Genomic DNA, 14556 nt, shown 5'->3' with positions numbered 1-14556 from the left:
CCGTTATATATAATAGCTGTCACATTTAACCGTTTTATTAATTAACTATACGATTATACTTGTTGATATTAAGCAATAATGTGCATATATATCGTTGAATATGCATACCAGGCCAAATGCCTTAATCGTCCCCTCCTTTAATTCTTCCTATGCAGGGGTAGCATAAAATTTTGCTAAAATTCTCTACTGAATGCCAGAAATTATAATTATTTTCTGACAAAATATTAATCATTGCATGAAATTGTTTCACTTTTGAACTTCGTGGAAGAGGTAGCTATGCTAGTAGTGTCTTTGAGAGACAGAATCTAGTAAACCTTGAAATAAAAGCAACTTTAAATAGTGAATATAACTTTTATATACAATATTTACTTGCGGTATGTATAAACTTCAAATAACAATGACAATTCCAAATTATATATTATCATTCTACGTATATAGCAAACTAAACGTATGTACAATAACTGATAAAAAGATATACTAGTATATAACTATCGACCTGTAAGCACCAGTACTTAAAAAGTACATTGTTCATATAGTGCAGTGTATATAATTATGTAAACATTGGGATACTGCTTTCCAATTTAAACAAGCATAAGTCTATGTAAGTCTAACATAACGAAATGAAATCTAATCTCCACCGACATCATTTGAATGATCGATCTTGTGAATGAAATTTGTTTTACTCTCCCAAAGGATTTAAAACTAAACTTCCTCGTCAACTCGGTTAGCTGCGCACTGGATCTGTAGAATGAAGGTCATAGTTCAAATAACACGAGGAGAGATTAAATCACAGTAAGTGATCTATTACGAAGGGATTGTACGTAATGTAAAAATAAAATAACCAAAAACAGCCCTTAACCTTTCAAACAAATTAAATGCAGACAAACCCCCAAACTTGCTCCGTAAATAATACGATTCCTAAGAATATCAAAAACAGCATATATAATAGTTTAAGTATTTTGAGCATAACTGGCTTGCATATTGTGAAAACAATTTAACACATAAAATGTGTATCAAAATTATGGTTACATGAAACAAAAAAATGTGTTGGTAGTAAAAGGGTCAACTTTCTAAAAAAATTAAAAAGTATTGTTTTTAATTCTGTATCTCTAAATCTTTTTACCTCTAAAACAAATGTCTTAACTTCTGTAACAATGTGTACATGTTTCAAAGCCTTGTTCATTTGGCTTGAATAAGTAAATATATCTTTATCAATTTAAACAATATGAGTAGATTTAATTAGTTAATTGATAAAAAGTGAAAATCTAAGTAACCCATCTTAAATAGATGTGCGAGCAACCAGCAAATGGAAAAATTGTTCATACACTTTTGAGACGCCCTGTAGAGCATTGTTCTTTTGGCCTGTATCACTAAAATCTCTCAACATCTGAAACAATATGAATGTAAATTACTGGCCTTTGTTCATAAAACACAGAATAAAAGATAATAAAAAAAATTATAACAAAAATAAAAGATTAAAAAAAAAAAAAAAATTGTAATAACATTATATCATCCGTAAAACAATTAAATAAAGCACTGTTCTTTTGGCTTGGATCACTTGAACATTTTTCTCATTTGAAACTGGAAGGATTTCGAGTTTGCCAGTCCAATTGCCAACAGTAACAGTACATACACAGCCATCATCACAGCGAACTTGTTCCGATGAAACCATGACACTTTACCTAGTACCGTTCTGTAAGAAACAAACAGGTTCGTCAGAAGTAAAACAAGATATGGTCCGGGCAAGAAAACGTTAACAGACTAACGGACGGACGGACAACGCCATACCATAATATGACCCTTCATAGACGGGCGTATAAAAAAAATAATCACTTAATATGCAAAAGAATATGGACAATATCATTAACAAATAGAAATGACAGGTGAAAAATAAATAATTGGAGCTTAGCGTTGCTGTCAATTACTATGAATGTCACTAGAGAATCGGGATCATACCAAAGCCCAAGAAATATACTAGTTTGTTGGTTTAATTTTAATTATTGATTACCCAAACCAGCTGACAGCCAATCAGGAAAAAACTTTCAAATTAATACAACAGGGTTATCAACATGTGCATATTACATGTTTAGTATTCAATATTTGAAATATATCCCACAAAAATTTATCAAATATGCAAATATTTTAAAATTTACTCCAGTATACCAGTATTACTACAAGCCAGACAGTCTGTTAAGAAATTAGAAATTGTACTCAGTACTTACGCATGACTTTGAGTTTTCTCGGCATATAATAAGAGGTATTTGACGCGTATCATTTCGTTGTTTCGAACGACGTAATATTTATCAGGGACATCTCCTGCCATGCTGTCTTGGACTCTTGCTCGAGACTTTGACGTTCCATTTTCCGATCCTGGAAAAATCATCGATATATTAGTTTCTGTTCATGCTCGTCGCTGTATCAACATGTATACATGTATGATGAGCTATTAAACACTACCAACCAGAATATAACATTTTGACAAATTAACCACATAAGCCACCTATTTTTTTATTAAGTATCAAAGGGTCCTTTTATAAGCATTTTCTTACTGACTGGGACGAGACGTAGCCCAGTGGTACAGCACTCGCTCGATGCACGGTCGGTCTGGGATCGATCCCAGTCAGTGGGCCCATTGGGCTATTTCTCGCTCCAGCCAGTGCACCACGACTAGTACACCAAAGGCCGTTGTATGTACTAGCCTCTCTATGGGATGGTGCATATAAAAGATCCCTTGCTGCTAATAGAAAAGAGTAGCCCATGAAGTGGCGACAGTGGGTTTCCTCTCTCAATGTGTGTGGTCCTTAACCATATGTCCGACGCCATATAACCATAAATAAAATGTGTTGAGTGCGTCATTAAATAAAACATTTCCTTCCTTCTTTCTTACTGACTGAACAAACCATGTAAAGCAGAACTTTGACAAGCAAGAGGATGTTTTAATTTAACTAGTGATGATTTTCAGAGATTCATATTAAATATTTACAGAAATTAAAAATTTAAAATGAAATTTCTGGCTGATATTGTACTTTAGGTAACAAATTGTTCTGTGAATTAAATGTTCTTATTGACTGAACAATACATGTACATATCACATACAACTTTAACATGGAGAATGATGTCTTAATTTAACTGGGTGAATTTCATCAACATTCTTGGTGGTCAAAGATTTGTATTAAATAGGTATGGAATTTTGGATTTTTTAAAGTCTGGATAATAATGTACTTTATGTAACAAATTCTTCGGTGAAGTAAATTTGTGTAATTGGTCATGACTGAGAATTTGAACGGTGCATGTGTGCATGATTTCAAAGCGAAATGGGTTACCTGAATTCTCAGAGGCCTGTTAGCAAGAAATTCTGTTTCCTAGGGTACACCCTGAATACACGTAGACCCACCTTGTACAGCTTGACATTTGACACTGGTTCCCTAGGGTACACCCTGAATACAGGTAGACCCACCTTGTACAGCTTGACATTTGACACTGGTTCGCTAGGGTACATCCTGAATACACATACACCCACCTTGTACAGCTTGACATTTGACACTGGTTCCCTAGGGTACACCCTGAATACACGTAGACCCACCTTGTACAGCTTGACATTTGACACGGGTTCCCTAGGGTACACCCTGAATACAGGTAGACCCACCTTGTACAGCTTGACATTTGACACGGGTTCCCTAGGGTACACCCTGAATACAGGTAGACCCACCTTGTACAGCTTGACATTTGACACTGGTTCCCTAGGGTACACCCTGAATACACGTAGACCCACCTTGTACAGCTTGACATTTGACACTGGTTCCCTAGGGTACACCCTGAATACACGTAGACCCACCTTGTACAGCTTGACATTTGAAACTGGTTCCCTAGGGTACACCCTGAATACACGTAGACCCACCTTGTACAGCTTGACATCTGACACTGGGGTCATCGATCATTTCACACACAGCAATGCAACCCAGCTTAGAACCAAGTTCACTGTTATTCCAAGCAAGACCTGTGGGACTGTATGTCATCGAAACGGCCAACTCCCCAGACAAGTACGTGCCTTCTCCAAACATTGAAATCTGAAAACATGTTTAACAAGCATTCTTAGAGTACTACTAGAGCAATACATGTCCCTTACCAGGCCCACAATATTTTAATATATCCTAAGTTCAAGGGCCATAACTCTGTCAAAAATGGGTAAATCGTCAAATTTGATCTGTAATTCTACATGATAAAAATACAATATATATGGGACAGATTGACAGAGACAAAACCGTTAGTCCCATCTGGTTGGAGCAGATGATGATTTTAATAAACAGGTAGGAGTACATGTTGACAAACCGGGAAAGAACACGAGGTATTTAATTATCTCAAGAACTGAAAGGTGAATATTATGGCTCAATTTCTCATCAGTCGCACACTCAGTTTACAATAAATCGTTGACTATATATTAGAAACAATTTCATATGCAAAAGCATTCAGTTGAAACAGACTAAGTGAACATCAAAACTGAATCATTAACCGGTTTGACAAATTTGCTAGGGCCATAACTCTGTGAAAAATGGGTAAATCGCCATGAAAGTTCCAACCTGATCAGTAACAGTACATGATAAAGCTATATACAAAATTTCATCTCAGTATTTTCAGGCATTTGAAAAAAAACTAAAGTGCTGAAAACAAATTTTCATATAGATCTCCCAATTCCAGGGCCTAATGAGAATAAATGTACATACTTTGTTCATATGCGCTGCCAATCCATTGTGTAAAATTGAATGAAAGTTCTCCACACGACTCCCATGGTAGGCACAGAATACATCCCTGTCTTGCCGTAACTGTTGAAACTTGTTGTCATTTGCCTCACTAGGAATAACCTCAAAGATGAAATGCGGAGCAGGCACCTCAGTTACATGTTCGGTTTTCTTCTGTATTGCACTGAACTGAAAACAAATACAATTATATTCATTGATTCTGTCCATTCCTTGCATGCCCATTACTGCAAGGTGCACATAAAGGCAGTAGAATGAACCACCCGTTTTCTATGTCCATTTCAGACTACATACACTAAAAGACACATTTGACACGGGTTCCCTAGGGTACACCCTGAATACATGTAGACCCACCTTGTACAGCTTGACATTTGACACGGGTTCCCTAAGGTACACCCTGAATACAGGTAGACCATTACTGCAAGGTGCACATAAAGGCAGTAGAATGAACCACCCGTTTCTATGTCCATTTCAGACTACATACACTAAAAGACACATTTGACACAGGTTTCCTTGTTTTTATGAAATATAAAAAGCATTTTTTGCATTATTTTGCCGTTTACGTGACGTCACCCAAAGTTAATATCAGCCCAAACAAGAGAAGTCACATGGTCATGTAAGACCAATTTGTTCCGCATGGGCTGACGTCATGGAATACGCCTGTCTTGCATGGCTAGGGATGAGAGAAATATATGTATTTGGAATAATAATAATATTAAACTACACTGTATAAAAGTATACATATTGTAAGCCAGTTACTGAGTAAACCAATACTCACACAGGAAAGAATTTAGTTTTAGTCACTTGCTACATATTATATTATTATATCTGGAGAGTATTTTCTTGAAAATTATTCAAAAGTGGTTAATTAAAAAAAAAAGTTATTAGCCGAATACTAAATGTTGTAGGCACTTTGTATATAGCAAATAGCAAATGGCTAATCTGGCAATGCATGGACAGGGTGAGCTAGAGCTTCTAGATTATAGTAGCCCCACTCCCATGGCTAGTGATATTCAATATTGGGCTAGTAAATAATTACTACTGCCATGCCAGAGGGCTAATGCATTTTTTTTTCTTTCTTCAAATGTTTGAGTTACGTCTGTTTTGTAAATATAAATATCCTGCTCCCAATGTTAGTGTTTTTAAGCTATATATCTTTCTCTCTCTCTTAAAGTAAAGTAGGGCGATTTTTAAGCATGGCTAGTAATTTTTTTAAATCACTGATCCCGTGGCTAGTGGATTTTATTAAAATTTAAAATTTGAGAAGCCCTAGGTGAGCCCTGCGTAAAATGATGAGAAAACAGAAGACACATACAAATTTAATAATATACACATACATTTTCGTTATTAGCCTGAATCTAATCATATCCAATGCACACGTATAACTCCAAACGGTATTTTGGGTGTTGGATATACAGGAAAATGTAGTGTCATATGTGGATAAAGGCTGCATATGATCGAACCACCTCATTTGATCCATTTACGCCTCCATTCCAACCCGTGCCCTGGTATATCTCAAAGGCTGTTGTATGTGGAATAATGTTTTCAGGCAGTGTTTCTGCCAGAAAGAAATTTTGGGTATAGCGCTATGGAATTGAAGGAAGGAAGGAAATGTTTTATTTAATAATGCACTCAACCCATTTTATTTACGGTTATATGGCATCAGACATATGGTTAAGGACCGCACAGATATTGAGAGAGGAAACCCGCTGTCGCCACTTCATGAGCTACTCTTTTTCGATTAGCAGTGAGGGATCTTTTATATGCACCATCCCACAGACAGGATAGTACATACCACAGCCTTTGTAACACTAGTTGTGGAGCACTGGCTGGAACGAGAAATAGCCCAATGGGTCCACCGATGGGGATCAATCCCAGACCGAACGCATATCGAGCGAGCGCTTTACCACTGGGCTACATCCCGCCCCCTATGGAATTGAATACAACCAATCAACAGGGGGTATGCCCTGTATGGGTGGCCTTCCCAAGAACAAAATGGGTCAAGTTTAAGGTTAGGGTTAAGAAAATCATACAGCAATGATAAGAGTATTAATTTTGTCAAAAGGTCAACTTAAGAATAAAACAAATATGGAAAATGTTTTGGGTATGGCACCATACCCATTTTACCCTCTGGCAGAAACCCTGACAGGGAAGTGTATATAAAAAAAATGCCTTGCTGCTAACTAAGAATAACCTATGGCAGCCTACACATGCATGCATCGTATGTACATAGCAACATCAGGTTTATTTCTATTCTGGAACAATTATTTGATGCAATTTTTCAACACCTAATAGGTGCAGTTTAAAATGTCTTTGGGTGTACATGTTTGTAGCTAAAGTACTGTCGGAAATAGAATAAAACTGATTTTCGTCGATTATTTCTTTCATATTAAACTGACAGGTAAATAGTTTGTAAATACATATTTAATGATACTCGACCTAATTTAGTATTTACTTGTTTGGGTTCTCATTGATGTACAAGATGGTGTTTACTCTTGATATTAAAAGAAAGATGTCAGTAAACAGGTGATTTGTGCACTTTATTGGAATAGACTATAACAAATTTTGATCGACATGTGTCAATTTCATTTACCCTTAAACAAACTTAATTTAAAACTGCAAGTTAACTGAGTATTTTGAATTGCAGCATAAATTATTAATTATGGTCAGCATATTTAGTGAATATAAATTCAATATAAGTACATTTGAAATTTACCCAGTCTTGCAATCACTTAAAGGTGCAATATCATAGTTATATGTGAGCATCTGTTTGTGATAAAGATTCTCCAATAAAAATATATTTTCTACTAGTAGATAAAATTATATTGTTAGAATCATTTATGGGCATATAGTTGAAGGTGTAGTCTTTAAATTTGAAAACAAAATTTAATTTAAAACAAATATTTGCAATAGCCGTGATTATGCAACCTGGAGATAGCACCTTTAATACATGTACATAGCACCTTTAATACTAGTATAATAGATCAAACACTCAGACAGTTTTGCTCAAAAGTTACTTAGAAATGTCTACAAATATTTTGTTTTGGAGGGATGGGGTAAACCATCATCAGAGACAGTCCCTCCCATATTGCAACAGCAATGAAATTAACACAGGTCGATCTTTTTTAATATAGTCTGTTCCAATAAAGAGCACAAATCACCTGTTTATTGACATCTTTCTTTTAATTTCAAGAGTAAACACCACCTTGTACATCAATAAGAACCCAAACAAGTAAATACTAAATTAGGTAGAGTATCATTAAATAGACATTTACAAAATATTTACATGTCAGTTTAATATGAAAGACAAAATCGATGAAAATCAGTTTTATTCTATTTCCGACACTACTTTAGTACCAAACTTGCCTTTCATTCCACATAGATTGTGATACATTTCTTCATATAAATACATAAGCATGTCTATACGCACCTCACTCCTGTCTAATGTTTTCAAAGAAAATCCTTTGGAATCAAGCACCCATTTGAGAAGACTAAGCGTTTTTTCTGGTAGTGATGGAAGAGAACTGGATATTCTAAGTAAGCGGAGGGACATCTTCAACAGCATGTTCCTATACAAAACAGTTTAAAAACATTATACAGAATTACAAATACAACATTCTAATCCCTGCAATTTAGAAAATGTCCATGGCAAAATAACATGCCCTTGAAAACAAACCTGAATATAGTCCCAAGGGCCAAGGCAAAAAAATGCCATAGAGAATTAAGAACGCCATCATGGTAATCTCCATGGTATTGCCGATTTCTGTGAGCATATATTTTTACCCAAGCACAAATATAAAGTACATATACATGAATGTACTACTACATGTAATTTATCAATTATAAAAATAAATAACATTATGTTTTTGTCTTAAATGAGGTCAGCATGTAGCCCAGTGGTAAAGTGTTCGTTTGATCAAGTTGACGTGCGGTTGCCCTGAAATTGATCTCCGTCTGTGGCCCATTGGGTTATTTCTCGTTACAGCCAGTGAACCACGACTGGTATATCAATGGCTATCATATTTGTTATCCTGTCTGTGGGGTCGTGCATATAAAAGATCCCTTGCCAGGCCCTAATCGTGCCAGGCGAAATGAGCGGGGGTTTTCTGTGAAAGTCGGCTCACGTGGCCATGTTATTAGCAGTATTTAGTGAGAAGTCAAAGCCACCATATTACTCTGGACCTATTCAGATTTCAAAAACGAAATCACACACAATGTCAAAACCCTTGACTTGTTTATTGTCACAGCTCATTTGGCACCTTGTCGCCGTATGTCGGACAGTGTTTTTACTTTGGTACCAGACAGTAATCAAGAACTGGCCTATAAACGGGAAATGGTTTCTGTCCACGCACAGCAATGTACGATTGATTCGATGAAATAATGTTTTACCTTGTTAAATTTATTATCAAAATCAACCAACAAATGCTACTACTCATGGCAGTTTCTGTTGTGAAGAAATTAAATACACGTCGAAGTCTACTTAAGACATTCTTCAGATACACCTGTTAAACAGCCTACTGTTTTTCAAAGTGCCGCATATCGCACCGTGTACTGTGACCAGTCAAGCGTAGTTAATCCTTGGCCACATTCATTTCAGTAATGCCAGAAAATACTAATTAATACTTTAATTCTAACATAACAGCACATATTCAACTACTTAATAATATCGCATTTTTAATAAAACATATAACTGTTCTTAACTTTTCAATTCTAGATTAGGGCCTGCTTGCTACTAATGGGACAATGTAGCAGGTTTCCTCTCTAAGATTAAGTATTAAAAAATTACAAAATGTTTGACATCCAATAGTCAACGATTAATAAATCAATGTGCTCTAGTGTTGTTGTTGAACAAAACAGACTTTAACTTTTTAGGTAACTGATAGTTTGTTTATATGAATTTTATTTTTAAAATATAATTTGCATAACAAAAAATATCTGATTATCCTGAAGTTTGTAAATTTTAATTGTACAACATAGTGATTCATGACATAAACTATTGGCAGTTTGTGTGAATTAAAGGCGCTCAATCACAGATGGTTGACCTAATTATTGACCCAACAAAGTATTATATGACAATATATACATTTGATTTGTACCTAAAAGTATTTTATTGAACCATCTACATAATAAGCATATTTCACTTATTATTGATATTTTATAAAAATAATTGAATTATGTCGACTGTCTATAATTCAAAGAAAAATAACAGCTATTTGCAGAACAGAGGTGTGATGTATTATTTTGAGTCACATGACGGACATCCCCCGAATAGCCGCAGTGTCAAAGCAATTTACCAAGCTCATGTTACGACAATGCTTGACTGTCCTCTGCGACGTAGGGTAAATCAAAGAAAAAAAACAACGATGAAAATAAGTTATTAAAAATTAATAAAAACATGTACTGAATGATAATAAGCTTATACATTAATTTATTTTAGTAACCGAAGCATGTTAAACATTGACAATCCCAGGCCTTTGCATCTATAGGTAAATTTATCGTTAGTCATACGCAAAAACCTCTAAACATCTGGATCACAAATACCTTCATTTTCCACCTTGTCAAATTCATTTTATGCAAAATATGCCATAACAGCCGACTTGGGATAGGAATTGTTACATTTTAAAATACTCTGAACTAGACGGTGTTTATATATGATGTGACTATATATACGACGGCCGTGTATATAGCCTCCGCTAAGGAAGGCTGGCTATATTCACGGCAAAAATGTATATAGCCGGTAAATAAGTATTTGATTGATCCATATTACCGAACCATCTGGAACAGAAGGAATTCATACTAAGTACTGTACAAACAGTGCGAAAGGGGAGAAAGAAAAAATTAATTAAAAAACGATATTTGCCAAATAGTTTTTAAAAAAATCATAGTGATATTTGTATAGTTTTATCTTGAATCATGAACGTGAAATGATAAACATGATTTATTTATTTTTAATCACATATGATCAGTGAAAAACCCCACAAATTGTATATATTTTACATAATAGAATAAATAATATAAAAAAGGAATAAAAGTTATGAATTTTAATTCTCATATATGTATAAAAAGTACGAGTATTCAGTACTGTGTCCTCAAAATTAATGAAAGATGGCACCGTTGAAGCGTTCGACAGCCTGAGCTAGCACATGTTTAGACAAAGAGAGTAATAAAGTCATCACTGATTGGATGAAATTTGACCTCTACTGGCTCTTGAGATAACAGTACATGAAGCTCTTCTGCTTACTCCCACTTGTTAAAAAAAAAGGTGGAAACCTTTCAAATTTGTTAATTTTAAAATCCTTTATAATTATTGGATACACTACATTGAACAGTCAACAATAAATACATTTATAGATTATTTCAGAATATTTTATGCTATTTTAAGCAGTTTGTATTGCACAAAAGCATCTTGCTTCGGACTAGGACACTCGACCCTACAGAGCTCCGTACATAGGTGTTGACAGGTGTTCATCATAACCATGCAGTTGCAAATTCTGGGTCCTTTGTTTTAATTGGAGTGTAATACCTTAATGACTCTCTAAACCAAGAATGGTGCTATCGTTAACGTCTGTTTAATCTCTTGACTGGCTCAGTGACTTTGACAAATGGCTAGCCTAGTGGCTAGTAGGTCCAACTTCAGTGACTGGAGATATACTTAGGCAGACTTTAAAGTCACAAACGTCTGAAACACCAGCCATATTGACCACTATTTATTTATTATTTTAAATCATGCACGAGATACCGATGTCTGGGCTGGCCAGTCCACTTGACCGATAGGAATTTATTCCAATAATAGAAATGGACAGGTGCTTCGGACCGACAAGAATGACAAAAGTGGGACCGGCAAACGCGCGTTTAAAAAAAAAAAAATCGGTCTCAGAGATCGAGAATCGGTCTCAGACCGGGAAAAAAGGGCTTTTCCCCACCCCTGGTGTATAGTGTAATTATCATTATTATTATTAGCCTACTACTACCTTTTTGGCGTGGAGGGGGCAGTGTTTTATTTGGGGGGTTTTGGCTATAAATATGCAAGATTAACGTGCATGCATACACGCACAAACGGCAGGCTGAACTTGTCAGACTTTGCTTTTTAAGGTGCGCGGGTGCGATCGCGCTCATACAGCGCACGTAATTTCAGTTTGACGAGTGTGAAAAACAGCGCACGTTACACTGAACAAACGGTGCACGTAAAATAGATGGGTATATTTATTTCCACTGTTCACAAAAATCAAGTTTTCATAGCTCATTTAGTTGATAGGAAGGTCCTTTTATTAAAAAATAATAATAATAAAAACATGGCAGTGGCTTCCATGTAGTCGTTAAACTGGTATTTCTCTTTGTTGAACAAATCGGGAAATACTGGTTTAATAGACAATTTTGTAGACGTACCAGTCAAAATCCAATCAGAGCTACACTGCCTATTTTATTTATTTTGGAGAGTGATTTTTCACTCGCCTTAGCATATTGAGGTGTGTGATGTTCCACTCGTCTATAATTTACAAAAACCAAGGACTGACTTGTCCCTGCACGTAGAACTGGATTTAACTGGGTTAAGTAATAATTAAGCCAACCTTTGGACAGCAAAACATGCGACAGTAGGCCCCTATACTGTTTGTTGTTGTTTTTTACACTGTACAAACCAAATGACCACTTTGCGAATCAGTCAAAATAATTTGCAAACGTTTAACGAAAAACTACTGTTATCCATTTTCGAACCAAGCACTATAGCATTGTAACTGTTTAGACTCTCTCCCCTGCTAAATTCCTAGCACACACGCCTGATAATAATAATAATAAATGGGAAGTTCATGTTCCAACTGTTTATTATTTTATTTCAGCGCATTTTTATTATTATTATTTTGGCCCTCATTTGCCAAGTCTCTATACGGTTGTTTATATAAAATTCTAAAATACATTATATGGTTATCGTATCATTTCGAGTCTGTTTTGCCGTATTTTTTTTGACTTTTCACAAGAAGAGTTCCAAATTTTAAAAATAAATCGTGTCATGGAATTCCCTTGATCGTAGTTCAATTAAAATGTTTTGGATCATACAATAACTAGGTTTGGTATTCCAAATGAATGTAATTTCCATTTATAATCCATATTTAGAAAAATAAACTCACTAAATCCATAATTGAGCGCCTTTATTTTTTTTAAACTTACTATAAAAAGTATAAGTTTAAGTAACACAGGGATTTACCGGACGCACAAAACTTGCGTATAGGACGCACTAAAACTTAACTGGACCCGCATAAATAGAGATACTGCGTCCCGTGGGACGCATAAAATATCCGACATTTTCAGTAACCCTGTCCACTATCAAAGATCGATCATTCTGTGTAACACACTATTTCTTTTCTACCTATAAACTGCGTATTCAAATGGGGATTCCCCATATCGAAAATAAAAAGTAAGCTGGTAATTTCCGGAAAGAGATCGCGGATTTGCAATCATTCGTAACTTCTCGTCAACAGGCCGAACACAATCGGAAATTCCCAGGCGAATAAACAAATTGGTTAAATGTTCTCATTTGCAGCACGATTCATAAACAACGCATGATATTGTGAGTGTCATTTAGCTTGCAGGAAATGGTTCAAATAATTATACAGATCAAAGTGAAATGTTGATTTTGAAAGAATAAACAATGAATACCGACATTGATTTCCCAAAAGGAAAAACAACAACACAGCTTGTTAAATTTACATATAGTATACACGTGATTTGTTGTCTGCAGCTCTCTGTCGTTTGTGTGGTTTTGGGACCCTTTGTTTTCAGGTTGGGACCCCCAGAAAAGAAAGAGGTGAGTCCAAGGGACCCCCGTTTCAGAAAAACATGGTAAATCCCTGGTAACATAACTGACCCGGGAACCGAACTATTTCCGAGTTCTTGTGAAATATTGTGCCCCATTTTAGATAGGATGGATTAATTGTAAAGCAAAAACTCAAATGAAATTAATGAAATCAAATGCAATACCAATGATTTCATGTCTTTTTCAGATCCATTTTTTAAAAACATGGGAGGGAATGGTCGGAGAACAGTGTCGAAACGATAGCTTTGTAAAGCCGAGATAAACAAACTCCATTGTAAATCAGCTGCAAGTGGGTCATCTTTGATTCTTTGCAATATATAGTTTTTTAATTCGCTTCGTGGATCTCTGGACATAGTTTGTTTTCATTGTCAGTAACGTTACACTAGATATTGAACATAAAATGACAAATAAACCACGACAACGGAAGTTGACATTTTGTATTTCCGCTTGTAATACGCATGTCAACTTCAATGAAAGTGGTCGCCTACAAAATGCGGACCATGAAATGTACTTCAGTGTAATTTAAACTTAAGGGGGACGGGGGGGGGGGGGGGGGGGTCTCTTTACCTCGTACTACTGTGTATAATATTTCTGTCAAATATTTCTAGTTTCTTGCTTGACCTAGTATTCTGTGCACATCTGTATGCTCATTCATACGTGACATTGTTTACGAAGCAGAGACGTGAGCATGAAGTTTAGCTTGGGGCGGGGATCTACCACTGTGGCGACTGAAGTTACTGTCCCGCACTATAAAAGTAGCATTCCTCATAAAATCATGTGTGAATGTGCACGTTAAACCCTATGACTTAAAATCCTTGAGGGCGAAGTCCGTTTGACTGTTTGAAGGCAATAAATAATAAAATATACAGGAGTTTTAACGGTTCTATGTAGTATCTAAGTATGTGGTGTATAATTGGATGTACAGAAGAAAAAAGTGAATGAATTGTACTCATATGTTTGAAGAAGTTGATTGAAACAATTATTTTATTGCAT

At 35.5% G+C, this 14556-nt stretch overlaps 1 protein-coding gene across 1 annotated transcript; it reads right to left on the bottom strand.

The window, feature by feature from the left end:
* Window positions 1–337: 337 nt before the first annotated feature.
* LOC121382257 (protein mono-ADP-ribosyltransferase PARP16-like) lies at window positions 338–14004 on the bottom strand. Its single transcript, XM_041511799.1, has 6 exons — window positions 13728–14004; window positions 8185–8323; window positions 4722–4925; window positions 3899–4067; window positions 2223–2370; window positions 338–1693 (listed from the first exon to the last, which is right to left on the bottom strand). Exons 2-6 carry the CDS (start codon window positions 8317–8319, stop codon window positions 1555–1557), a joined length of 795 nt encoding a protein of 264 aa, XP_041367733.1. The 5' UTR covers window positions 8320–8323; window positions 13728–14004; the 3' UTR covers window positions 338–1554.
* Window positions 14005–14556: the final 552 nt, after the last annotated feature.

The sequence above is a fragment of the Gigantopelta aegis genome, chromosome 2 (assembly GCF_016097555.1).
Source record: "Gigantopelta aegis isolate Gae_Host chromosome 2, Gae_host_genome, whole genome shotgun sequence".
Classification (NCBI taxonomy): Eukaryota; Metazoa; Mollusca; class Gastropoda; order Neomphalida; family Peltospiridae; genus Gigantopelta; species Gigantopelta aegis.
The sequence above is the reverse complement of the archived record's forward strand: the minus strand, read 5'-3'. Positions and strand labels throughout refer to the sequence as shown.